The sequence below is a fragment of the Podarcis tiliguerta genome (genome assembly GCF_965153285.1).
Source record: "Podarcis tiliguerta genome assembly, chromosome: 13".
Lineage (NCBI taxonomy): Eukaryota > Metazoa > Chordata > Lepidosauria > Squamata > Lacertidae > Podarcis > Podarcis tiliguerta.
Genome location: NC_139546.1, coordinates 39,010,029 through 39,037,807, shown reverse-complemented (window position 1 = coordinate 39,037,807; position 27,779 = coordinate 39,010,029). Strand labels below are relative to the sequence as shown.

Here is a 27,779-nt window from a genome sequence, read left to right as displayed (position 1 = left end):
ATATTCTTCCATCTTGGCATTGGTTACCGATTCATTTCGGGGCACAATTCAAAGTGTTGGTTTTGAGCTTTTAACGGCCTAAAGGAGACCATGCTATCGGGATGACCAAAGCTCTAAATCAGGGGTCACCAACCTAAGGCCCATGAGCCAGAAGTGGCCTGCGGAGGTCGTTTGACCAGCCCACAAGCCTCCCCCAAACTGAGCCATGCGCTGCACTAAACTGGCGCAGCGCAGCACAAGGACTCGCTTCTGCGGTGCCGGAAATCGCGTCTGTGCAACGCAGACACCGGAAATTGCGGGTGTGGGTGCAATCCAGTCCACGGAGGGATCTCAGCGGGACCGATCCAGCCCAGGCAAGATAAACCCTGCTGACCCCTGCTCTAAATCATGATGGTGATTAAGGCTGTAAATGGGGATGTCTAAATAACTGCCTCATCCTACCTGCAATTACCTGTGCGCTCAGGTCAACACCGGAGCCACGATCTCCTGCCCTCAGTGGGCGCATCGTAGCACCATGAACATTGGATTCCTTCCCAATGGAAGTCTCTCTCACTGAACAGGGAGCCATTTTCAGTGCGCAAGGAACCACAAAGGCATGGGGGGGGGTAGTTATGAAGGTTTTTGTAGCCACTCGATTTTATGCCATTGTTTGAAACAACAATTCCTAAAATGGCAGGGTTTTGTTTTAGATACTGATATTTCACGCCGGTACCCACCTCTTGATGAAAGTGCCATGGGTTCTAGTACAAAATGGCTGTCATGGGCAACAGAGAAAGAGGTGACAGTACCCCGTACCGTCACAAAAATATCTCCAAATTTTGCATTTGTGAAAGGGAACCAAGGGAACCTTAGCACCCACCACAACACTGGCTCTGGTGGGTCCTTAAAACACACTCCCATCCCTGAGGTAAGGTATAGTGTGCCCCCTAAAATTGCCTGAGGACTTATGTGACTAATCATTCCCTTGAATAATGATCTCAAGCGCTGAATGAGAAGCAAAAAAGGAGGTATCAGCAAAGCTTGCAGACGTCTTCGAAAAAATATTTACGGGGAACGGGGGAGCCTAAGTGAGAGAGAGAAAGCAAAATCTCCAAACAACCCAAGGAGGACTGTGCATGCTGAGTGTGTGTGGCATTGGGGGAGGGACACGAGGAAACTCAGGGCAGGAAGAATGGAATGGAGTATCCTGGAAGAGAACGTGGTTGGCTCAATGGAACCCCGAACAGGAGCATTTTGCAGTACAATGCTCCTCCGTGCTACTACAGTACACAGTTGTTTCTTTCATCTGTTGAGGCCCTCCTGCCTCCCCAATGTCTGGAGGGCACCACACTGGCTACTCCTGGGCTACAGGTTTCATGCCTGGGTCTACCCCTGGTGCGGGGGCAGGGGAAAAGGGAAAAGTCCTTGCATGTGGAGATATAGCCTGCCAGCGAGAAGGCTAGACTGAGCCTTTCTCCTTTCAGTACTAATTTTCTGCATGCGGGGAGAATTTCAAGGCGAGGGAATGTTCCAACACGCAGTGTCCTGCCACATGAACTGGCAAAGCCTGGAGAAAGCATCCCCGTTTCATATCATTGCCACGTAGGAACTGGGCCTTGGTAAGAAAGGCTCATATAACTGGCCACAGGGAAATTTAATACAGTACATTAATTATTTTAAAATTAAAAAGGATTCACAGGTCCTTAGCAAGGATAGATGAGCTCCTTTCCTTGAATACCCCCCACCCAAAAAACAACAACGATGCGTTCCCTTGCCATTCCTTTTTCCTCTCTTCCTTATAAAAGCATTTTAATTTGAATTATCGTTTTCTCATTTCTCTCTGCAGACCCGGTTGAGGGAGACCTGTGTCTGTTTTTGCAAGCACTCGAGGCTGGTCTGGGAGCAGTGGGGTGAAGAGTGAAAGAAGTGCAATTATATTTAAAATGTCATGGTGGTGCCTTGTTTTTGTAACATCCTTCACCATAACACAACCTAAGTTTTTGTGTGTGTTTGTGTGTGTGTGTGGAGGGAGGAAGGGAGAGAGAGAGGGGGAGAAGGAGAGAGAGGGAGAGTTTAAGGAGACAGGCAAAAAAGGAAAGCAGATATAGACCCAGCATTTTTGCTTCCTAGCTGAAGAGACAGGCTTGGGTGGAAAGACCGCAGTGTGTGCCCCGAAGGCACAGAAACCATAAAAAGAAATAAAAGCAGCCTTTGCGCTGGCTTTTCCAGTCTCTTCTGCTGGAACAAGACGAACAGAGTGCAGTGTGTCTCTCCTTTCCCTTAAGAATAGGAAGCTCCCAATTTCGCTGACAGGCTGGACAGATGCCACCTTATAAAAGTAGACATGAGGACAGGGCAGGATTGGATAGGATAGATAAAAAACGATTGGGCTTCGTTGAAGGAGAGGCAGAGGAGAAGAGGAAGGAAGGTGGAAGGAAGCAGCAGGATGGGCAAGATTATACGCAGGGAGGAGGTGGGGGCGTCTTCCCTGCTAGATTCCTCTGCTGAGGGAAATGCTGGGATTATGCAACCTGCATTAATTATGCAAATGTGCTCATTTTGCATAATTTATCTTCCTCCTCCTCCTCAATGGCCTCAGTTATGCAAGGGCATGGAAACCCTTCTCCTCGACCTGAGCCTCCTCAAGTTGGCTGCCCTTGCTGACTTCCCCTGTTGATTTTTCTGGAGTGGCATGGAAGATTTTGCTTCTAAAGCCCTGAGCCTCTTGCTGATCAGAAGGTCGGCGGTTCGAATCCCCGTGATGGGGTGAGCTCCATTGTTCTGTCCCAGCTCCTGCCAACCTAGCAGTTCGAAAGCATGCCAACGCAAGTAGATAAATAGGTACCACTGCGGCAGGAAGGTAAACGGCATTTCCATGCGCTCTGGCTTCTGTCACAGTGTCCCATTGCACCAGAAGCGGTTCAGTCATGCTGGCTACATGACCCAGAAAGCCGCAAACGCAGGCTCCCTCAGCCTGAAAGCGAGATGAGCGCCACAACTCCATAGTCGCCTTTGACAGGAACTTAACCATCCAGGGGTCCTTTACCTTTACCTTACTTCTCACACAGTTCCATCACACAGAAGGTACCCGTGGTGTGGCTCCTTCCCACAGTGGCATTGCCTCAGCTCCCAGAAAGAGGGGCAGTGGCTTGGGGAGAAGCCAGTTTTATGAACTGCTCATATGTAACCTGGTTGTTTCAACACAATTGAGGCTGGAGGTTTCCTACATCACAGAGGTAGCACAGGAACACCACACATACAGCCATGGCTTCAGCACCACTGAGGAAATGCCCTCAGACATCACCCAGTGTTGCCCCCGAACTTCCAGATCTGTTTCTGCAACCTTACGAACTATGAAACTGCTTGTTTGAAACATGGACGCTTGGATTCAAGGATGCTGAATATCAAATTCAGGCTTTGATGTGTAGTAGGTCTTCAAGTGAGCTGGAAAGCTCAAGTCACTCGAACAAGAGACTCTTCATCTCACGGTTGTGAGTTTGAGCCTCACGTTGGGCAAAAGATTCCTGCATTGCAGGGGTTTGGTCCTCATGGCCCCTTCCAACTCTACAATTCTGTGATTCTGTAAAAGATGGAGCAACTTCTTGGAAGGTTCTCTAGTATAATTCAAAATCTCACAGGGCACTGTTTCTGGAGAGATCTTCCAAACAAGGCAGAGCACTGAAACTGCAGCGGGAGAGATCTGGGATCAGCCTTGGTCTTTGTTGGGTGATCATAGGGCTCAACCAGACTTCCAATGCTTTCCCCCAGGAAAACACAATCTTTACTGCTGAATCAGAGCAAATGTCCATTGGGTTTTCTGTGGATTGATGTTTGCTCTGATCCAGCACTAAAGAATGGGATTTTCCCAGGGGAAGCAGTAGGGCAATTGGAAAAATGCTCGGACTGGAGCCTAGAAAGCATGGCACAAGCAGAAAAGTGCCCCAGGCCTGGCACTGTCTCTCAGCTGGTTCCCTACCTCACAGGACTGCAAAGATAAAACGGGGATGAGGGGGAACACCCTGAACTTTTTGGGAGGGTGGCATATCAATGAAATAAATAAAAACTACAACTAAGTAGTAGCTTGGAGCTACAATATGAGTCATTCCGTTTGCTTAAGGCAAATAGCGCCTCCGAGATCTGGCAGTATTTCCTTCCACCAGCCAAGTATTCCAGTCCTCAGTCTGGAAAGCTGTCCTTCCCCCAACCCCCCCCCCAGCCCCAACACATGCACACACACACACCAGACACCACAACTGTAGACCTCTAAAGCTAGCAGAGGCTAGGCAGTCATCACAACACATTCTGGTTGCATAATTTGCCACGCTGAATCTTTTCGATGTTTGGTGGGGAATAGCTGACAAAGAATGGGAAGGCATAGGGATTGGACAAGTTTGTAAGCAATGCTCTTGAGGGCTAGAAACTTGACTGGAATGCATTTTTTTAAATGTGCTAAATTGCACATAAACTACAGAATTAGCACATATAAGCAGAAGTTCCAAAGAGGAAGCCATGTTAGTCTCTTGCAGCAAAAACGGCATAATTTAGTGGCACCTTAAGCCTAAGAAAATGACTATGGCATGATATATTTGTTAAGTCTTTATGGTGCTTTGAGGTTCTTTGTTGTTTCTCTACACACAGGAAAGCTGCAGGCGCTTAGCATGGCTTCAGAGACTACACAAAAGTCTAGAAAGATGGTGCCTAGTTATCTGTGCAGCTAGAGTTAGGCTACGGCCACTTTCTTAAACACAGTGGGACTTACATCAGTGTAGACATGCCTAGGATCCCACTGCTAACTGCTTCAAGGTAACGACCCAGAGAGCTTTGATTAAAATTCTGCCCCTCCTGGAAGTGCTTGCAGATATGAGTGAAGTAGGCCCAGGAGGCTTGGAAATTAAAGCAAACTAGACAGAATGAACTCATGGCCACTTTAACGTCTCGTGTTGTTTAAGTGAGTCTTGTGACAATTCGAGCCAGCTGCCTGATCTAAGACCTCAGAGGAAAGACAGAAGGAAGGCAAATATGGGGATGGAAATTTCGAAAGTATGGAATGCACAACACGGTTATATAAATACCACACACCGCCACCCTTAAAAACAATAACAACAGCACCCTCCTTTCCTAGTCTTCTCTAGATCACAAGCAGGGTTGTGTGTCTATGTGTATACCCAGTGGCGTAGCGTGGGTTGTCAGCACCCGGGGCAAGGCAAGTAATTTGCACCCCCTAACCCGTGGATTTGCGCCCCCTAATCCATGGATTTGCACCCCCTAACCCTAACCCCCAGATGTTGCGGCCGGTGCGGCCGGCCCCCCCTGCACCCCCACGCTACGCCACTGTGTATACCTGCCACTGCATTGCTCTAATATGTCATTGGGCGCTTGGTACAGCATTGGGGGTGGGGGGATAGCTTCAATTAGAAATAAAATAATGTTTCTAGTTCTTAAGAGGCATCAAGCTTCAGACTGTAAGGGTGATAGTCCAGAGACTACGTAGATGTTTCATAACCAGTGGAGGAACACAAATGCATGTGGAACTTGAAAACAGAAGCCCATTGTCATCATTCTGACATAGTGCAAAATCCATCTTTTTCTCGGGGTCCAGTATGGCTGGGGTATGACAGCTCAGGGTCCTTTCTCTAGGAGAGATGACCAAGAGGCCAAATCTGCCCCTCCCCCCTCAAAAAAACCCCACAAGTTAATTTGGTTCCTTGGAAGCTTAACCAAATTTTGATCAGGGCTTGGCGAAACACTTCAAGCAGACATGGACTGAAGGCAGTTGGGTCCTGCAGCTTTGGTGAAGCTAAGCAGATGGGGGCAAGTCAGTGCCAGAAGGGGAGCCCCATAGAGGTTGGCCATACAAATAAGGCAAATAAGCTTCCAGAATATCTCAAGGACCACCTAATATCCCTTATATCCCCGATCATTGAGCCGTGCATTTCGTATTGTGGGTCCATTTTTACGGAATTCTCTTCCAGTTGAGGTCAGACCGGGCCCCTCACTACTGAAATTCCAGTGCCTACTGATACCCCCAGCAGGCATTTTTATTAAAAGTTTGATTTTATAGTTTTAACTGATTTTTATTCTTTGTATTGCATCTTTGTAAACCGCTTAGAGACTGTGGTAGTTAAGCAGTACAGTGGTACCTCTGGTTATGAACTTAATTCGTTCCGGAGGTCCGTTCTTAACCAGCAACCGTTCTTAACCTGAGGTACCACTTTAGCTAATGAGGCCTCCCGCTGCCGCCGGCGCGTGATTTCTGTTCTCATCCTGAGGTAAAGTTCTCAGCCCAAGGTACTACTTCCGGGTTAGTGGAGTCTGTAACCCGAAGTGTTTGTAACCTGAGGTTTTTGTAACCCAAGGTACCACTGTATATAAATCGAATAAATAAGGAAATTGATACAAAACAAATAAAACTTCCTAGCTGGCAAAATTATTTCACTAGCCTGTTGAGGGCTGGGGCAGAAAAGGGATGGAGGGGGCTATGTCTAGGCTGCACCTGGAGGTTGGGGCTTCCCTTCTCTAGAAGCCCAGTTGATTTCTAGATGGGGTCCAGAGGAGGGATGTGTGTTCCATCCTTTTCTGACAGTCCACTCTCCAATTCCTGGACTCCTTCGGGTACTATGTGAGTATTTACTGTATTTTTTGCTCTATAAGACTCACTTTTCCCCCTCCTAAAAAGCAAGGGGAAATGTGTGTGCGTCTTATGGAGCGAATGCAGGCTGCGCAGCTATCCCAGAAGCCAGAACAGCATGAGGGATTGCTGCTTTCACTGTGCAGTGATCCCTCTTGCTGTTCTGGCTTCTGAGATTCAGAATTATTTTTTTCTTGTTTTCCTCCTCCAAAAACTAGGTGTGTCTTGTGGTCTGGTGCGTCTTATAGAGCGAAAAATACGGTAAATGCAAGGCTGCTGTACATTGCTGAAAGTTCCATCACGAACAAAAGATGGGATATAAATGTAACAAACTGGTGGGAAACAATTGTCAAAGTTGGTTCTGTGAACCTGCCTTGAAACTAGTCAACCATTTAGCGCAGTCCTGACTAAATGTGAAAGTCTCTATCAATTTCGATTCTGTTTCTCACATTTCCAACCTTAAACTTTTCTGAAGGAATTTGATTTTTTTTAAAAAGAAAAAGCCTCATGAAAATTCCTCATCATTTCAGAATCTTTCCTAGCACACTCATTTTTGTATGTAGTACACAGACTCTTGATCATCTTGGTCGCCCTCCTCTTCACACAGTGCAGCTTGTCAATATCCTTACTAAATTGTGAGGCCCAGAACTGGACACGATACTCCAGCTGTGATCTGACCACGGCAGAACTGTTAGTGAGCACTCTTTGGGTTCAGTCAGTCAACCAGCTGCAAATCCACCTAGCAGTTATCTCATCCAGTCCACATTTTACCAACTTCTCTGAAAGAATATCAAGGGGGGAATTTGTCAAAAATCTTATTGAAATCAAGATACACTACATCCACAGCATTCCCCTGATCCACCAAGCTTGGTACTCTATCAAAAAAAGAAATGAGATCCAACTGGCATGACTTGTTTTTTGAGAAACTCATGCTGGATCTTTGTAATCACAGCAACCTTGTCTAAGTGCTCGCAGACCAACTGTTTAGTTATCTGTTACAGGAATTTTCCTGGTATTGATGTCAAGTTCACCGATTGGAAGTTTCCTGGGTCTTCTTTTTGCCCCTTTTTGAACATGGGGACAACATTTGAAGAAGAAGAAGAGTTTGGATTTGATATCCCGCTTTATCATTACCCGAAGGAGTCTCAAAGCGGCTAACATTCTCCTTTCCCTTCCTCCCCCACAACAAACACTCTTTGAGGTCAGTGGGGTTGAGAGACTTCAGAGAAGTGTGACTGGCCTAAAGTCACCCAGCAGCTGCATGTGGAGGAGCGGGGACGTGAACCCGGTTCACCAGATTACGAGTCTACCGCTCTTAACCACTACACCACACTGGCTCTAGTCCACAGGACTCTGAGATTACATCCACAAGCTCGTTTAGTACCCTTGGGTGCAGATCATCAGGGCCTGGAAATTTGAATTCATTTAAAGTAGGTGTTCCCCTACCACTTCTTTTCCTATCTTGGACTGCATCTTCCTCCTTGCATTGTTTATTCTGTTATTACCAGGCGGGGTAAACAGAGAAAGAGAGAATAGCTGCTTTGCAGCAGCTCCGGTTCCAAGAAATACAAATATCCCACACTTATAACATTTAATCTCGTTTGCATGTAGGGTGATTGCATGTGTGTATAAGTGGCTGGTTTTCAGGTTAAAATCCCCCCTGTCACACTATGAAGTGTGTGTGTGTGTGCGCGCACACACACACACACACACACACACACACTATAGGACTCTGGCTAATAACACAACACCTGGCAGCATTTTTTGTATGAACTGGACAAATGCTCAGTAGTAGCAACAGTTGAATGAATCAACAGGTAGGATAACACAGCAGTCACCAACTTTTTCTGAACTGGGGGCATCACATTTAAGCCAAAGTAACAACAACACAAGACACACTTTTGTTTTATGCATTTTTTTATCCTCCCACCAGCCTCTCCCCATGTGTGCTTCTCCTCACTGGCTTTTCTTTCCGTATCCCCTCTTCTTGTTTTATTTCTCTGTTGCTCCCCACAACTTTATCCTTTCATCTTTTTCTTCTTCAAAATCTTTATTAGAGAGAAAGGGAGAATAGGATGATGGCGATGCCCCAATTGTGACCCACCTGAGGTCACGGCCCACCGTTTGACGACTAATGAGAGAGCACCAACAGCTGTAAGTCTACCTTTTCTCTATGGATACACAGCAAAGGCCCAGTGTGTCGGATCAGGTTTGTCGCCATACTGGTGGTCACTTGTGCGAAGGTGACTTTAGGTGACTAGGAAGTCACCACCTTAGATGGCTTTAAGAGGGGATGAGACAACTTCATAGGGGATGAAGACTATCAATGGCTACTAGTCAGGATAGCTACACCTACCTCGAGTTTCAGAGGTGGCGTTCAACTGAATGTAACTCGTAGGAGCAAAAACACAAGAGGACTATTGACCTCAGGTCCTCTTTGGGAGCTTCCAGAGATACCTGCTGGCTGGCCACCATGGGACTTGATGGACTGGTCCAGTGGGTCTTTTTGTCATTTGTTGGGCTAGTAACTTTTGTGTACGAAACTACAGAGGTGTGATGGATGGATTTAATTGTAGATGGATCTCAGTGAGGGTTTAACCCTAGATCCTGCCTTGTCTCAGGCCTAGAACATGGGAAGAGTTAACAAAGAAGTAGATGCTTTCTCCCCCTGCTACAACTAGCTCTCTGCAAGTCTGGGGTTAGTGATAAAGGCGTCCAAAGTTGCAGCTTTCTCCCCCAAAGTGGGTCCTTCCAACCTAAGTCACCTCTCTCTGACATAACAGGTCTTACTGGAATAACCTAAGACATTCTGCAACAGTCAAGCAGAGGGGTTCTTGAGATGTTGCCATTCCTTGTAAAGTTTACAGAAAGCAGGGGGCGTCAAATGATGTGTGAGGAGTTCAGTTCTGCTTAGGCGCTATCTCCCCCCACAAGTCAAATCCGACAGGCAGGTGGGAAGGCCCACTTGTCAATCACTTGACATCAGGTGACAGACAGGTGGGTAGCGTCAAAATTGGGTGGAGGAGGAAGATAAAGAACTGGCCCACAGGGCCAAAAATGTCCCCCACCCCAGTTGTAAACTCTTCCTCTCCCCACTCCCTGTAACAAGATTCCCAGCCCAGCAACCCTTCTTAGCACCAGGTCCTCCTCACCTTCTCCCCATAGCAAGAAAAATCAAGCATCGCTCAAGCCTACGCATCTCTCAAGCCTTCTTTCCTCCTAGCTGGAAAGTGGAACAGCTAATCTGGTGCATGTCCTTCCTTAAGGCACGTCTCTACAGCAAATTTACATGGTTTTTAAATCAGCAGGAGCGCTTCCTTGTGCCCACAAAACAGCTCTGGAAACTCTAGTTTTTGTGAAGTGCTGAGAACGCGCCGTTGTCTACCTCTTAACACACTGCATCTCCCAACATTATGCCGATCTGCTTTCAGTTTATACGGCAGTTGCGCCGTTAAGAAGTGCGATCCTAAGAATATTGACTAAGAAGCAGATTCTGCTGGGCTCAATGTTTTAGGATTGCACTTTTGAGCTCGCTTCGAATGGTGCCTTTGAGGGTTTCACGAAAACGTCTCTTCTGCCCTTGAGTTGAGGGTGAAAGAGACAGACAGAGGGAAGCGAGAGCAATCATATCTCCCCACCTTTACAACATGCAACTTAGTATAGCAAACTGAGCAGTATATTTCACATCCCACAAAGACTGCTGCATTTGGCCTTGAGGAGCCTTTCTCAGTTCAAGACTTCCAAACCTCAATAAAGTAGAAACTGTGAAGTGTAGTTGGGGGGTGGGGAAAACACCTCTGGGCTTGGACTGGTGGGACCGAGTTCAAATCCTCCCCTTGGATTATTATTTTTAAAAGCACCAGTCAAGAAGAATTAAGGAATTATAGCGCATTGTGCTGTGATCTCAACAATCGTTACAACAACCCTGTAAGGAAAGCCAATATTATTATCTCCATATAGTATAAGGGTGGCTGGAGGGTGAGTGGCTCGAATAAGGCTGTCAAGTAAACTCATGACAGAGGTGAGCTCTCATTTTAGATACTGAAAAACAAATGAATACACACAGAGAGAGAGATGCTTATGTCCTACCCTGTACACACTATTCAGCTGTTAAGCCAAATGCACAAAACAAACCTCAAGCAGTTACAGGGAGGACTTCCGTTTCCCCAGTCCCTTTATATGGGAGCAAATAGTTATGTACTAACTCATTGCTGTGGCTTACATCTTACCTCTGGTTCATCCAAGCTACTAGTCCTCATTTTAAAAGCTCAGCCAGACCACCCTAGAGATTAGAAATCTGCTGTATGAACCGGCAGGCCAGGATTCCAATATGGGAGGTGGCAATGGTGAGCTTTTTTCACCAGCTTCAGCTGGCAAGCTAGCCATGGCCGTTCCCTTCTAAGCCAGACCTTGCCCCAGCCATTCATGCCCAAGGAACGAGACCACTGTAATAATACGTTATATGTGGGACTGCCTTTAAAAAAATATTTGGAAACTTCAGCTGGTGCAAAAAAAAATGCCTCTGCCAGCTTACTGAACAGAGCTGGCCAATTGCATCCTGTGACATTAATCTAATATTATCCACCTGCCTGTTTGTTTCCAGGCTCAATTGTAGGTACAGCACAGGTACTGGCTTTGATTTTTAAAGCCCCAAACAGCTTGGGACCTGGGCTGCTTAAAGGACCACTTTTGTCTGCACACACACGTTCCGTTCAGCATCCGAGGCCTTGCTCTGGTGCTGCTTTCAGAGGAAGTTTCACAGGCACCAAGCAGGGACTGTGCCTTTTTGGTAGTGGTGCCACATTTATAGAACACCCCACTACCACCCCAGGCAATATCCCAGGCTGCATCCTTTTAGACAGCAGGTTAAAAAAAAACCCTGCGTTTAAAAAAGAATGTCATCTGGCTAGCCTATCCCCACCATGCGGCTATAGACTAATAATCCTTAATGCTACTGTGATTGGTTTCTCTCTCTCCCCCCCCCCCCCCCGCTTTCTTTGTCGAGTCGGGACGTCGCTCTTTTATTGCCGCTTGTTTACTATTTATTTATTAATTTGCACAGTCAGTTGCTTTTGTGTTTTTAATTGCAGGATGCTTTTGAGCTCACAATCAGTCAAGAAAAGCGGGGTATAAATTGATTTTAAGTAAAAGAGGCAGAAAGAAGCGTATTCCACCGCTGACTCCTTATGCTCCCCTTCACATTTGTCTCAGTTCTGAACATCTTCACCTGCAGTCAGGCCCTCTTTCGCCCCCTCCCTCCATGCCTTTCTCCCAAATCTTCTGCTATCCTCCAGAATAGCCCCCCCCCCCCTTGGCTCTCCTCCTCTTCAAGTCCTTCAACAGAATCTCAGCTTACCTGTGTCTCCACCTGCCGCCTGAGTTCCCTCAGCCTCCTCAAGCCTCATATTTCAGCCCCTCCAGCCCTGTCCTGCCCGTTTAATGCACACACAGCCAGCCCCTCTGGATATGCTCCCTGAACACGGCGGGCAATTAATAAACTGTTCGGACGGAGGGAGCTGTGTCTGCGGAGTCTGTTTTATGGGCCTCTAGGGAATCAAATGCAGAATTGGGAGGGATGTCCATCTTTCCTCTCTGGCCCCAGCCGCTATCAGTTCCCATTCATCCAACCCATTTTAAGTGCAACGAGCCTGTCTCACACAACTCCTTCTTCAGAGACACTCCAGAGTCCGAACCTGAGCATCTTCTAAGGAGTATTTAAGACCTTTCCTCCTCCTCCTCCTCTTCCTTAAAGAACAAAACCCAAACAAACAAGCATACAAACCCAAAGCAAATCTCACTTTGGCTTTTAATTGGCTGGGGTCCGCTGTGTGCGGTGTCAAGGAGGGAGGGAGGGAAGTTCAGCTGCGGGTTAGACTTCCCCATTTGATTTGTTTCGCTGTGATGTTTCTCCCCTGCTGGAGACTGGATGGGTTTAAACAGCGAGGAGATAAACAAATAGGCTTGAGACAACGGGGCCACAGTCCCTCGCCTGTGCGCCTCCGGTGCCTATCATCATTGCAAAGCAATCTTGCCCTTCTCTATGTCTGTGTGGGCTTGTTAACCCGGCTCTAGACTGCAGGGTTTTGCAAAGCTTGCAACAACACCCCCCTCCCACCCCAACACACACACTGCCTCAGGGCTGCGGGTTCCTCGCCCCCATCAAGATCGACTACCGCCGCCACCACCACACTTGGTGGCGATGCCAGCACCGCCATCCTGTTCCTTCCTGCCAACACACCTGCTTTTATAATCTCCCCCACATCTCTCTTTATTGTGTGCCTATCTTCTCTTCTGCTGCATTCAGCAAGTAACACTATCAACACTGGGGTGGGGTGAGGGGGGGGGGGAGAGAGAGCAGCAAGAGAGAGAGAGACACACGCTCAGAGAGACACAGACACATACATACAAGCCTTTGGCTCCTGCAGCAAAACCGTCTCCTCCATCATAACCCCCCCCCCAAACGCACAATGCGCCAACGATAAAGCAAATGCCATTTTCTCCCTTGCCTGGGCAGGAGGATAGGAAGCGACGCTGGAACACAGTCTCTCCCCCCCCCCCCCCCCACTGGCAAAGAATTTTTTTTTTTTTTGCAGGGGGCATCGGGAGGGGGGAAAGAGAGAGATGGAGATGGCATTTTAAAAGAAATCTGCCTTGAGCAGATCTGATGGGGCACATCACCAGCATCCTATATAAGCAGCCACTAAAGCTATTCCCAGATCGGGAGCCTGCACAATTTTTCAACAATTTTTCTGTCTGGTCCGTCGTCGCGCCCCCCCCCCCCGGTAATCCATGCAGAATAAAGGGGAGGCAGAGGGGAGGAGCTGCTGAATAAATATATATATGTTAAAACACACACTCTTTCTCTCTTTCTTTCTCTCTCACACACACACACACAGACACAGATTCCTTTATTGTCACTGCATCTGCTCCCCCCCCCCCCATTGTTTAAAAGAGAAGGGAATAGCTCGATTTTGTTGCTACTGCAGATGGAAGCATATGCAATGGTGAGTATAACCGGTTTCTCTCTGCTCCACTCGGATAAGAAAAACAGAAACTGAGGTTTGGGGGGGGGGAGAGAGAAATCCTCCCAACGCTTGAAAAGGTCACTGAATTATTTCTTCGGGGTTGCAATTCAATTGTGGAATTGGGATGGAAGGAGATGGCTGAATTTCTGTTCTCTGTCGCTGGGTGATAGTGTCACATATTCCTTCCGCAAAGATGATTTGGCCAAGGAGCCCCTTCTACTTGCTTCCCACAAATGCACACAAGACATTGGGGAGAAAGGGATCCAGAGAGGATGTGCAATTCCAACCTTTGCACACACACAAAAATAATGTTTGTTCTGTCCGAGAAGGGTGAGCGTTAAAGACCCAGAGAGATGAATATGCAACAAAAGCCCTGTCCCTATACACACAGGGACGCGCACACCGTGGTATTCTGTCACACACAGAGAGATACTAAAAAGCGCACATCTCCTCATTTTCACACAAAAGACACTGAAACTGGCCAGAAAAACAACAACAGCACAGGTGCTAAAATTGAACAGGACAGACCATGTAACAGCAGGAACTGTTAAAAAAGAAGAAGTAAATCTCATTTGGAGGAGAGAAGGAGATGGCGAGTTTGTTGTGATTCTTGTTTTGGTCCAAATAAAACAAAACGAATCTTGTTTTATTTTTGCCAGATCGCGGACAATCCCAACTTAAAAAAGAACTACGAGAAATTAGATGGACGTGAGAAAAGTAGATCACTCCAATTCCATCAGCCCACTTGGCATAGCGAGACCACAGAAAGCCTCTTCCTTACTTCTTGTTGCTTTACATACAGACTGAAAACATTTTGTATGAATGACTCCATCCCCTTCTGGGGTGGGGGACGGGAGGGAGGGAAAGGAGCGGCGTGGGGGGAGGGAGAGAGAGAGGAGCCAAAGATTTGCTGTGTGTCTCCAGGCTTAAATGGAAATGAGAGTCACATTCTATCTCAGCAAACCAGAAAACGGATTGGGGGGGGGGGGGGAGAGAGAGGCAGGTTGGAGCACAGCAGTTCGTGTGTAAGGGGCGGTCTTATAAAAAGTGGAGGAGGGGGGTTCTTAGGAATTATTTCTGTGATCTCCCCTTAGACCCTTCTCTTAACATATCGATGCGTGAGTGCTTTGTGCTAATCAAGGAATTGACATTAACACACCGGGCTATAAAACACGCATGCACCCCACAACACTCCTTTGCCTCCCAGTGCCTCTCCCCTTGAGACAGAATCTGTCACATCCAATTTGGCTCAACCTTCAGCCATCCCCCACCCTCCCCCCACCCAAAAAAATGCAAAGAGGTGAAAGGAGAAAAACCATCTATCACAGTCCTTCTCCCAACAAGCTGGTGGAAGCGGGAGGGGGGAGAAAGTTCCTCCTCTTCCTCCTCCTCCCCCCCCCTGCCCAGCCACCCCCTCCATTCTCACACTTCCTGAAATATTTGACGCCTTAAGGGCTATTCCTTTCTCTCCAACCCACCCCCCTTCCTCTTTGGGGAGGGGAGGAATGGGATGACCTATAAAAATTGACTGTGTCTTCCCACACACAAATTTCTGTAGACATACACTGGCTAGGATAAGAGACTTAAAATGAGATATTTAAACACCCTCTCCCCTGACTCTGAAAGGAAATCGCCTTAATATACGCACGGACATGTACATTAACAGAATGCGTCCCCCAATTCCTCCCCATACTTCTGGGGGAATGGAACAACCTCACAAAACCTTCATCCCGCTCCCCCCCACATTCAGATACATGGCTGTGTAATTCTTCGCTGGAGAGATTTCAACCCTCTTGAAATGCAACCAGGCAGCCTTTTCCCTTGTCTTGCAGAGAGACGAGCCCCTCTTCTCCCCATGCCAAGTCCAACCCTCCCCCATCTTGGAAACCTGAGACATCCTTCTCGACAGATCCCGCAGTGGATCGCTTCTCTCCCCCCCCCCACTCAATAATCTGACCGCTACCTTCTCTTCCCCCCGCGCGCGCTCAAAAAACACACACACCACAATTTAGATATACAGAGTGTTCCTCCTACCATTAAATCCTTGCCTATTAGTGACTGCTGAATAAAATAATTGTTATGTGCCATTTGGAGAGTTGGAGGAAGGGAATATAAGAAATACATCTCCCCACTTGCCTCTCTACAGGGTTGGGGGCTGGGTGGCCGGGAGACAGAGACAAGGCCCCCAGGCATTAAATCAAGGTTGTGGGAGGGTGGGGGAAGGGAAGACCGAAAATTGCCTCTTACACTTCTCAACTCCTGGGTGCGATCCTTCATTGCGCTTGCTTCCTGGCGAGGCTGTGGGTCCTCAGTGGGTCTTCTCCCCCACCCTCCGTGTGGCTCAACAGACAGACACGGTGGCTGGCGAAGACCCCTCTTCTTTGGGGTGGTGGTGGAGGAGGAGGAGGAGGGCGGGAAGGAAGGTTACTGGTAATTGCAGTAATGGATAAACTGAGCCTTCCCCGCTCAGCCAAGCTGGGAGGAGGAAGATGCTCTAAGGATGGAGAGAGGTTGGTGCTGATGCAGCAGAGCAGGGTGGGAAGATGCAGGAGAGGGAGAGAGAGAGGGAGAGAGAGATGCGGGGAGGGGAGGGGGGAGCAGAGCAGGGAAGCTGAGCATGCTCGCTGCACCCCCTCCCACCCGAGGGGCCATGGGAGTTGTAGTCTGCCAGAGAGAGGGGGCATCCTAGGCGAGGGCTGCTTTCTAAGGCGGTAGGCACCGCATCACCTATAAGATCGCGCGGCCTGGACTCTACATTAATTCTTCTGCAATAGCTGCTGCCTCCTGGGGAATTCACTTGAGATTGCTAAGCACAGATTTATTTCCTGAGGCAGAGCGGCAAGCGGGGGGGGGGGGACGGGGGACGGGACTGGGGAGACGACAAGGGATGGTCTGGGAGCAACTGAGGTTGCTGCAGTACTACCGAAGATAAGCAGGCATAAAACCAGACGGAAACTGGGATGGGAGATCACGGGAGCCACATACAGAAGTGGGATGTAAGTAATATGAACACACAGAGAGATGACTTCCCCTTTAATAACTTCCAGAGGGATGATACCTGTGTTCTTCTGCAGCTGGTGAAGTGGAGTCTATGAAAGTGCATGCCATAACACATTTCTTAGTCTCCGAGGGGCTATTGGACTCTTTGTGGTTTCCTCCCCTTTAACATCACATTCTGCTGCTCATAACCAGGGCCGGTCCTACTATTGGGCAGTGTGAGGTGGCTGTCTCGGGCAGCAAGTTGTCTGAAAAGGAAGTTATGGCCGTTATTTTATTTTTACCGCTAGATGGGGAGGGGGAAAGGTGCTTGTGGGATTTTGCGTCTCGGATGCAAAAAAAAAGGTAAAGGAGCCCTGGACAGTTAAGTCCAGTCAAAGGTGACTCTGGGGTTGTGGCGCTCATCTCGCTTTACAGGCCGAGGGAGCAGGCGTTTGTCCACAGACAGCTTTTCGGGTCATGTGACCAGCATGACTAAGCCGCTTCTGGCACAACGGAAACCAGAGCGCACGGAAACGCCGTTTGCCTTCCCGACACCTATTTATCTACTTGCACTGGTGTGCTTTCAAACTGCTAGGTTGGCAGAAGCTGGGACAGAGCAACAGGAGCTCACTCCGTCACAGGGATTCGAACTGCCAACCTTCTGATCAGCAAGCCCGAGAGGCTCCATGGTTTAGACCACAGCACCACCCACCCAAATAATAATAATCGGTCTTGGGTGCGATGCCAGCCCTGCTCACAACCAGGGTGGACAGAGAGTGTGTGATAAGGAATGGTCAGTTCTTTCAACATGGACTTATGGGAGGGATTCCAAACGATTTCTGACGGCAGTGTTGGCCACTAACTTGGATGGCTTTAAAAGAGGATCTGCCCAATTCACGGAGGACAACTACTATCAGTGGCTGCTAGCCATGATGGCTCCAGCTCTGCCTCCATGGTCAGAGGCAGAGATGCTGCTGAATACCATTTTCTGGTAACTGCAGGAGTCTTGCTTGTGGGCTTCCCACGGGCATCTGGTTAGCTGCCGTGAGAACAGAATGCTGGACTAGATGGGCCACTGAATGGCTCTAGAAAGGCTCTTCTTATGTTCTTTATGTTTTTACATGGGGAGGAGAGGCCAGTTATTCTGGGTTAATTAATACAGAGTACAAGGCTGTGATCTGTAGGTGGCATCCTCCTCCATACTCACAACCGCTCATGCTGATTTGAACTTCACTCACAAGCCTAGTGTAGGAAAAACACAGCCCACCCTTTAGCCACTGAGGCTGTGGATGCAACCAAGTAGAGGCTTTTAAGCTTTGCTTTTGGTGGGACCTTGGACACCCCTCCAAAGCTTATTAGGGAATTCCTCGATCAGGAGATCAATGGCAGGCAAGCTTCCCAGAAGGACAGATTGCCCGATCCTACCAGCATTCACCTCCAAATGAGCTTGTTCCAGGAGGAGCATCTTAGTGTGTTCTTCTGGGCACATGCTCAGTTTCCACAAGAATCTGGCTATGGCCAACGAATCTTGTGAAAGCCACCCGTGAAAGGCGGCGGATTGTTCCAGTGTGCAGTGGTCCCCACAAATTCACACAGCTTCCTCAGCGGACAGGTTGGTGAAGAGATGCTTCGCTGAAGCTAGAAAGTCTGAAAAACATAGCAGAATGATGAAAGGGCTGATTGGGTCACGCTGTGGCCTCTAGATTAGGTGCCCAGTAATTGTTTCAGGCTCGTTATTCGGGTGTCTAAAAGGGGTGTGGGTTTGTGTATGGGGCACCATATAGTGACTGACACGGATCAAAATCTCCCAACTGTGAACATGAGCCACGTGCTAAAGGGGTTGGGGAACAATCCTGTCCTTTTTAATGGACCTGATTATGAGTAGAAAGGTGTGTTTAAAGTGTGCTGGTGGTTAACTAGGTCCACAGCCACACTGTACATTTTAAAGCACTATTGAACCACTTCAATAGTGTCATGGCTTCCCACAAAGAATCCTGGGAACTGTACTTAAGGGTGCTCAGAGTAACGTTCCCAGAGTTTCTGGGGAATGTAAACTGATTGCCAAACTACTCTGGAAACAGTAGCTATTTGAGGGGAAGAGGCAGTCTCCTAACATCTCTCAGGACCCTTAACAAACTACAGTTCCCAGAATTCTTTGGGTGCTTTCAGTGACCTAGATAGCCCTAAGTACAAGCCCAGTGATGAGAGAGTTTTCTAAGCATTTGTCAAGGTTTCCTGTTTCAGTGTGGGAACGCCTTAAAAAAAACCAGTAACGTCACCATACCATACACACGGCAGCTCCGCAGAGACACATGTTCTGGGCCAGCTCATCCATCTGACAGACAGGGCATCTGCCGCAGGCTCTGGACGGCATGCCCAGCTGTCAACTGGGTGTTGGTATCCAGAGGCCCAACGCCAAGCATAGCAGCAACTTAAAAGTCTAGGGTCAATTTTGCACCTATATTAGACTGACTGCTCCCGCCAGGCGTGACAGCCTATGGCAGCACTTTTGTCAAGAGCCAGGCATTGCGAAAGGGGCATGCTTCTGCTAATGAACACATTTCTGTTGCTCAGGGGCAGCCAGGAGCAGAAAGCAACGATGGGTTCACTGCCATCGGAAGGAACAGGTAGTCTTCAACGGCGATCAAAACTAAGCCTGAGCCAAATGCATTTTGCTCTCACCTCCCTCTGTTGGCTCCATGTGTCAAATTTTTGATCAGCCTCCCAGATGTTTTGGAGTACAGCTGTGCTGGCTGAGGCACTCCAGAACATCTGGAAGACACCAGATGGGGGGAGACTGTTGTAGACAGTGTGTTAGAGCCCTGTCCGTCGTCGTCTTCTTCTTCTTCTTCTTCTTCTTCTTCTTCTTCTTCTGTGAAGTGCCGTGCACAACTGACGGCATGACATTAACAATAATAAATTTTGGAAAGGGCTAGTTGGGCTGCCAGCTCCTGTCCATAACATATATAACAAGACAGAGCCTTTATTAATAATTACAACCAGGGCCTCTGTGTACTTGGCAGGGGCACAGCACAGGCTGAGCAGTGGGCACAGAAGTCTGCATTATGAGCGTCTCGACTTTTTAAAAAGAGGGGGAACCCAGCAAGTTTCTAGCCATTGAGGATGGAAAGGTTTGAAGCATGCAGGCAGTGTCTGGTGAAAAACGCAAAAAAGATGTTGGGGGCAAAATGTCAATAGGTTACATTCCTTTTCTTGTGACTAACAGAAACAAAGCATATTTTCCTAAATAAGCGTGGTAGGTTTAGGGTTGGGGCAGAACTCGGTTAAGCTTTGAAAGGAGATTTTTGTTTTTGTGTTTTTTTTAGAATCATGCTTGCTGTCGCTGTTAACATTGTCACCATCGCAAAGCAGAAAATATGCCGAGCAGCCCTGGCTATAGCTGGATGGAAGACCGTGATTAAAGCTGGTGACATACACCACTAGAACCATGCGGGAAATGCCATATAAAGCTACCTATTAGTAGCTGATAAGGCTATCGATGTCTACAAGTCATTATGGCTGGGCTGTGCCTCCAGGATCAGAGGCAGTGATGCTTCTGAATATGTCACTAGAAACTGCAGGAAGGGAGGGGGCTCTTGAGTTCCAGTCCTGTTTGCCAGTTTCCTGCAGGCATCCGGTTGTCCACTGTGAGAACAGGATGCTGGGCTAGAAGGGCCACTGGTCTGATCCAGCAGAATCTTCTTATGGGATGTGGGAGGCTGACATCCAATCCCCTTTTAAAATGTGTTGAGGTAGGGCTATTGGGTTGGTTTTATTGTTTTGATTATGTGTTTTGTATTTTTCTGTTGTGATTTTTATCTTGTGAATTGCCCCGAGACCTGAAGGTATAGGGCAGTATACAAATTTAATTAATTGATTGATTAATAATGTTCTATAATGGGAGCAGGTGGTGTCTACAAGGATTAGGCTGCACCAATCAGGCAATCTGGTGCATGATTTGGACTTAAGACTGAGAAAACAGGAGTTCATATCCTTCACTCTATCATTAAGCTCACCGGGTGACCAGTCCACCATCTCTCAGCCTTACCTAATTTATAGCATTGCAAATGATCAACAAAACAAAACAAAACAGAGCTCCCTTTGGAGTAAGGGAGGAATAATAATAAAAAACTGAAATAAAAATCACTCAGCTGGGCTACATTTGGTCTCTTCTGTCCCACCAGGGGTAAGGGGGGAGAGAGAGTTGGTATGGAGGCTGTGGCAATAGGGTTAAACTTGCCACCACTTTGGAGAACAGATCTAGGGCGGGGGGGGGGGGTTGTCCCAATGATCTCTCTCCCCCTCCTCAAAGTAGTAAGCACGGACTAGGTCAGGTATACACAGAGCAGCCAAATGAGGCAACGAAGTGGAAGAGTGAGACGGAAGAACATACCGCACCTCTTTGAGGGGCAGATGGCTGACCGAATTGCCAGATGCTCCTCCTTGCATGTAGAAAGCCAGCACAGAAAACCTGAGAGCTGAGGCTTGACTTTTTCCTCCAGGCTACACTTGTTTTCTGTCTGCAGGGAGGATTTGTATGTGGACGAGCACGCGAAGCTAGAATCCGTCACCTAAGGAAACCCTGTAGCTGCATCGAGTCAAAGGCCCCATCTTCGTTCAGCATCCTGTTCTCTCATAGCGTCCAATTGGATGCCCAGGGGAATTCCGGAAGCAGGACCCGAGCGGAACAGCACTGCCCCTAGTTGTGATTCCCAGTCAATGGTGCAGTTATAGAGGGAAGAGGCAAAGCTCAGTGGGAGAGCATCTGTCTCATGTACACGAGGTCCCAGGCTGGATCCTGGCATCGGATGACACCCAGCTCTACCTCTCTTTCAAATCAGAACCAGCGAAGGCGGTGAAGGTCCTGTGTGAGTGTCTGGAGGTGGTTGGAGGATGGATGGTGGCTAACAGATTGAGGTTGAATCCTGACAAGACAGAAGTACTTTTTTGGGAGGACAGGAGGCAGGCCGGTGTGGAGGACTCCCTGGTCCTGAATGGGGTAACTGTGCCTCTGAAGGATCAGGTGCGCAGCCTGGGAGTCATTCTGGACTCACAGCTGTCCATGCAGGCATAGGTCAATTCTGTGTCCAGGGCAGCTGTTTATCAGCTCCATCTGGTATGCAGGCTGGACCCTATCTGCCCGCAGACTGTCTCGCCAGAGTGGTGCTTGCTCTAGTTATCTCTTGCTTGGACTACTGCAATGTGCTCTATGTGGGGCTACGTTTGAAGGTGACCTGGAAACTACAACTAATTCAGAATGCAGCAGCTAGACTGGTGACTGGGAGCGGCCGCCGAGACCATATAACACTGGTCTTGAAAGACCTACACTGGCTCCCAGTACGTTTTCGAGCACAATTCAAAGTGTTGGTGCTGACCTTTAAAGCCCTAAACGGCCTCGGTCCAGTATACTTGAAGGAGCGTCTCCACCTCCATCCTTCTGCCCGGACACTGAGGTCCAGTGCTGAGGGCATTCTGGCGGTTCCCTCACTGCGAGAAACCAAGTTACAGGGAACCAGGCAGAGGGTCTTCTCGGTAGTGGCACCCGCCTTGTGGAACGCCCTCCCACCAGATGTCGAAGAGAAAAACAACTACCAGACTTTTAGAAGACATCTGAAGGCAGCCCTGTTTAGGGAAGCTTTTAATGTTTAATAGGTTATTGTATTTTAGTGTTCTGTTGGAAGCCGCCCAGAGTGGCTGGGGAAACCCAGCCAGATGGGCGGGGTATAAATAATAAATTATTATTATTTATTAATTATTATTATTATTATTATTATTATTATTATTATTATTATAGCAGATTCCTGTATCCCATCTCTGACTCCTTCATGGAGCTATAATCTCTTCCTTATACATATGGAAGTATATACAGAACCCAGCATATTCCATAATGCCACTGTAATATGCATTTGAGCATATACAGAGCCTGGGGGGGCGGCGGCGTGTATGTGTGACAGAATTCAGAAGTGCTTTCAGGTCCACCCAACCACGTTTTGCCAGCATACCAGGGGATTTGTGCTGCTGGTTATGCGCTGCCTGCCAGTGGCGTAGCGTGGGTTGTCAGCACCCGGGGCAAGGCAAGTAATTTGCGCCCCCTAACCCGTGGATTTGCGCCCCCTAACCCTAACCCCCAGATGTTGCGCCCGGTGCGGCCGGCACCCCCTGCACCCCCCACGCTACGCCACTGCTGCCTGCGAGCGTACTCGGTACGATGATGTTCCCAGGTCAATGCGCTCGCCTGCCTTGGATGCGTCCCCGCTGCATGACAGAATGCAGCACTGCCCCCTGCTGGGCACAACAACAACAAAAACGCAACCGAAGCGAACGAGCTTGTTACAACATGAGATCGTGCAGCTGTGAAATTGGGGGTGGGGGAGAAGGCCGCTGGTTGCACAGTCGTGCGCACAGGCGTGTGAACGGGAGCGCGACATAACAAAGGGGTCGTGTGTAAAAACAAGGCGGCAAATTGGGAAAGGGGGAGGCTGGAGAAAGACTTAACTGGGCAGCTTTCTCCGCGGGATCAGCTCCAGAATCTATTTTCAGCAGGTGGAAGGGAGGGCAATAGCCGCACTTGATTGAGAAGCAGATCCTCGGGAGAGGGGGAAGTGATGGATTGGACTTACAAGCTTCCAGATCCTACCTGATGTGTGGAATCACCAGCTCTACCATTTTTACAGGGTAGCTGGATTTATTTTTTGCATGTTCTGTAAAGAAGTGGCAAGGATAATGTCCAAGGCGAATGCAAAAGAACCCCATGATTTATATGTAGAGGAATAACAACTTCTATGTTCTAAGTTGTACTTGGGTCTTATATACTGTACAATAGATAGGTTGACAAAGACAGTTTTTTAAAAAAAGATCTTCAAAGGATAATTAATGTCATCAGTTTCAATGGCCCAGTTCAGACATAATCGTAAATCATGGTTTCCCATTACCTGAACAAGCCATGGTGAACCCTGGGTTCACACATTCACATCTCCTCTCACCTCCTTCTCCATGCCTGAAATTAAGAGATTAATTTCTGCTTACTGTTTTCAACAGATCACAGTTCCTGTTCAGAGCAGAAGTGTGGTTTGCTTAAACTTTAATTACTAAGAACACACCAGGGTCAGACGGGGGGGATTGGTCCTTTAGGAATCCACCAGGAGACAGGCAGAGCCTAGAAGAGACAGAGGCTTGAAAAGGCTGTCTGCTCTCAAACTTCGGCTGTGGATACACCATACATTTCCAGCACATTTACACATGCACGCACCAAATCCTGGGAACTGTAGTTTGATAAGGGTCCTTGGAATTTCAGCAGTGTAAGAGGTAAACTACAGTTCCCATGATTCTTTGGGGCGGGGAAATGTGCTTTAAATGTATGGCTTGCATGCAGCCATTGTCAAAGCCCATCGCTTTCTTGGAGCTATCTGTGGTCCTGCAGAACTCCTGACCTGCCTTGGCCCATGGGAGCTGGCATAAGACCACCATGTAATACGAAGGGATGATGGGAGTTGTAGTCCAAAGAAACAGCTGGAGACCCAAGTTTGGAAAACCCTGGGCTAGATGATCCTCAGGGTCCCTTCCAACTCTACAATTCTATGATTTCTATGATTTCTGTCCCTCTGGGCTCCACCCAATTGCTTGAAATTAGGCAAATGGCTGCAGGAGGTCCTTCAGTCATAGGCTGCCGATAGCTACCGTATTTTTTGCTCTATAAGACTCACTTTTTCCCTCCTAAAAAGTAAGGGGGAAAGTGTGTGCGTCTTATGGAGCGAATGCAGGCTGCGCAGCTATCCCAGAAGCCAGAACAACAAGAGGGATTGCTGCTTTCACTGCACAGCGATCCCTCTTGCTGTTCTGGCTTCTGAGATTCAGAATTTTTTTTTTCTTGTTTTCCTCCTCCAAAAACTAGGTGCGTCTTGTGGTCCGGTGCTTCTTATAGAGCGAAAAATACGGTACATACTTGGGATCAGGAACTGGGCTAGGCCTCTTCCCTGCCCCGCTGCACCCCTACCCACCCCAGCAGCCAACTCATAGCTGTGTGGAGGGAGCAGCGAACAGGAATCAAGGACTACACCAATAGCCCACTTAGGTCTTGCCCATTTCAGCAAAATGACCCACAATCCTTTAATTTCAGTCCTATAGCCTGCCTTCTGCCTCCCCTTTCCCATGTCTTTTACAGACCAGCCCCTCCCTGTGTTGCACTTGTCTCTTTCCAGAACCTGATTTTCTTGGATCCGACCCACACAAACACTTCTTCAGATATCAAGCCCCGAATCCTTTTTTCTTTGGGGTATGACATTATTTGTAATCCACAGGGCTGTAATTTAAAACAAAGGAAATCTATAAATAAAGGGTTGGAGAAAACAACAACAAGCATCTTTGCCTAGAGCTGGGTGGGAGGTGCATGTCACACAGGCTAGGGGAACCCAGCAGGGTGCTGTCACTGCAGAGCAGCCTTGCACGAAAGTCCACCAAGGTCACCGGTCTACCAGAATTTTTTGTAGCCTGCTATCCCCACACACATAGGGACGCGGGTGGCACTGTGGGTTAAAGCCTCAGTGCCTAGGGCTTGCCGATCGAAAGGTCGGCGGTTCGAATCCCTGCAGCGGGGTGCGCTCCCGTTGTTCGGTCCCAGCGCCTGCCAACCTAGCAGTTCGAAAGCACTCTCGGGTGCAAGTAGATAAATAGGGACCGCTTACTAGCGGGAAGGTAAACGGTGTTTCCGTGTGCGGCTCTGGCTCGCCAGAGCAGCGATGTCACACTGGCCACGTGACCCGGAAGTGTCTTCGGACAGCGCTGGCCCCCGGCCTCTTGAGTGAGATGGGCGCACAACCCTAGAGTCTGTCAAGACTGGCCCGTACGGGCAGGGGTACCTTTACCTTTACCTTTATCCCCACACACTTGTGTTATAGATTTGCGGTACATCAGTGGCTTGGAAGAAGATGGGGAGGGGAAGCTCTCAGCTATCTTCCAGTTTACAAAATCTTCCATAGCCAGACAAGTGCCTGTTTGCAGTGCTAGAGAGCTCTTGGGTTGAAATCTATCCACATAAGCTACCTAACTAGGTTGTTAGGAGGATAAAATGGAGTCTACACTCGCCCCCACTTCCATCAAGCTCCACCCCTTAAGCACAGGCAGGCTCTTCCCCCAAACTGTCACTCTTGGCACTAACTAAATGCCACTAGGGGGTTCCGTGCATACCACACCAAGCTCTACCCACTGACAGACACTGCCCCTTGGCTCCCCTCAGCTGAGTTCCCAGTTCTAAGCCACAGGAGAGTGACCCAGCACCCCTCACCCTGCGTTCCTTAAGGAGAGCTGGGATCCATGTGTGCTTCATGGCAAATGCATCCCACAAACTACCTAAAAAAGAACATTTGACATCTCAGCTCCTGTTACTTTTGAAATAATGTTTTTGGCTTCTGCAAGCAGGACGTCGAGTTTGGAAACTATGGTGGCAGCATGTCCCTGTACTGTTTTCAGTCCACAAAGCTGGTCCAAAAAAACATGCCCAAATCTCTTGCAGAGTTCAAATCTGGTGATTTCGAAGCATGTCTTACATTTTTCCACTTTGTGTGTGTTGGGAAGACTGGATCACGATTCCAAGTCTGCTGGGAGTCAAGCACATTCAGGCCTACCCTAGTTGGCAGGAAGATTCCACTGCCGAGCAAAAAAACGTGTCACAGCTCCCAACTTGCCAGGAATAGTTTCCTGAAAATGAAACAGCACGCAGGGCTTGGCGCCAGAAATGCATAACTTATGCAGAGGGACTGCAGTCGGACACCGGAAGGAGGTCGTCCCCCCCCCCCCCCCGTTGGACAACAAGATCAGTCGGCCTCAGGCATCAGATTTGGGGGTGGGGGTGGGAATAAAGCTGTTTCACAGGTAACAATAAGGGCAATACTGAACCGTCAAATATTTTTTAAAAAATAAACAGAATATTAAACACATGGCAGGATCTGATTTCCTCATATTATTTTGATCTACACCAGTAGGGTGCCTCCTGGTTTTGGTGAGGATAACTAATAAAAAGGGAACGGAGAAATGGTGTGCAGTTGAGTGTAAGGAAGTCTGATTTTTCACTTCAGTGTTTTCTTTGAAATGTCGAATGTTGAATTCTTCCTTTTTTAAAGCACATGCTGAATCTGCCTATTAGGTAATCCAGCACCGCTTATAGGGCACGACCTTCAACCAGGTACAAAGGTTCTCCTATGCAAGCACTACTAAAGTGAACCAGAACACAAGAACACAAGAGCCCTGCAGGAACAGGTCCATGCGCCAACTACTCCAGCATCCTGCTCTCGCAGCAGCCAACCAGAGGCTTAAGGGAAACCTGAAGGCAGGGGTACAACCTGGTACTTTTCACCCCATGCATGGAAATATATTGGCTGTCTCTTAGTGCAGACCCAGGTCATCGAGCCTGAGCTTCCGCAGCTGCAGCCTGCCATGATTGGCAAGACTGGCAGCAACAGCAGCTGACAGGTTCCTATGCTTCAGATGTATTTTATTCCCTTGTTAATTATGCTGTTTTAAATGTGCACTTTTTATTTGACTTCCTTTAGCAATCTTTTCTTTCAACGTGTTTGATATAATTGTCGTTGTTAACTGCAATAAATGTTGCACGTTCTGTAGTTGACCTCGTCTGTCATGTTTTATTCTGAAATCTTTAAGATAATTTTTTAGTTCCCTGTTAATTGTGTTGCTTTGAATGTATAGTTTGACTTTCTACAGTAATTTTTTTTATTCTGGGTTGTTTTATTTGATGTTTCCACGTGTTCTAAACCGCTTTGAGATTTTTTCTGAAAAATATAAAGCGGTATAGAAATGAAATGAATAATAATAATAATTCTCACAAACACCAACACACACAAACAAAAGCTAGGGCCAGACATAAGCCGCCATGCAGCCGTGTCACACCATTTCCCCCATTTTAACAGTACAAGTACATGTGCATTTGCTCAGAAAGTATTCCCATTGTGTTCAATGGGACTTTCTCATTTATGTGTTTAGGACTGCAACCTTAGTAGACAATGGGTCCCTTGCTGCAGGAGACAATTCCTCCTATCCTGTCTCTCTGAACTACACTGTTCCCCCCCCCACACACACACCTCCTCCGCCTTGGCTGCAGGGATCAGTTCATCCCTGTTCCCGTCACGGAGCTTTGCAACCTCCTGAGTCACCGGCTG

General features: G+C 48.0%; 2 protein-coding genes across 3 annotated transcripts in view; both read right to left on the bottom strand.

The window, feature by feature from the left end:
• Positions 1-16,231, bottom strand: part of STX1B (syntaxin 1B) — a 57,696-nt gene extending 41,465 nt beyond the window's left edge. The window contains exon 1 of the mRNA XM_083409944.1: positions 15,880-16,231. Coding sequence (XP_083266070.1) covers positions 15,880-15,909 — 30 coding nt within the window. The 5' untranslated portion in view covers positions 15,910-16,231. The remainder of the gene's footprint in view (positions 1-15,879) is intronic.
• Positions 1-27,779, bottom strand: part of LOC310662829 (pyrin domain-containing protein 1-like) — a 742,864-nt gene that overhangs the window by 551,578 nt on the left and 163,507 nt on the right. The gene's annotated exons all lie outside the window — the stretch shown is intronic.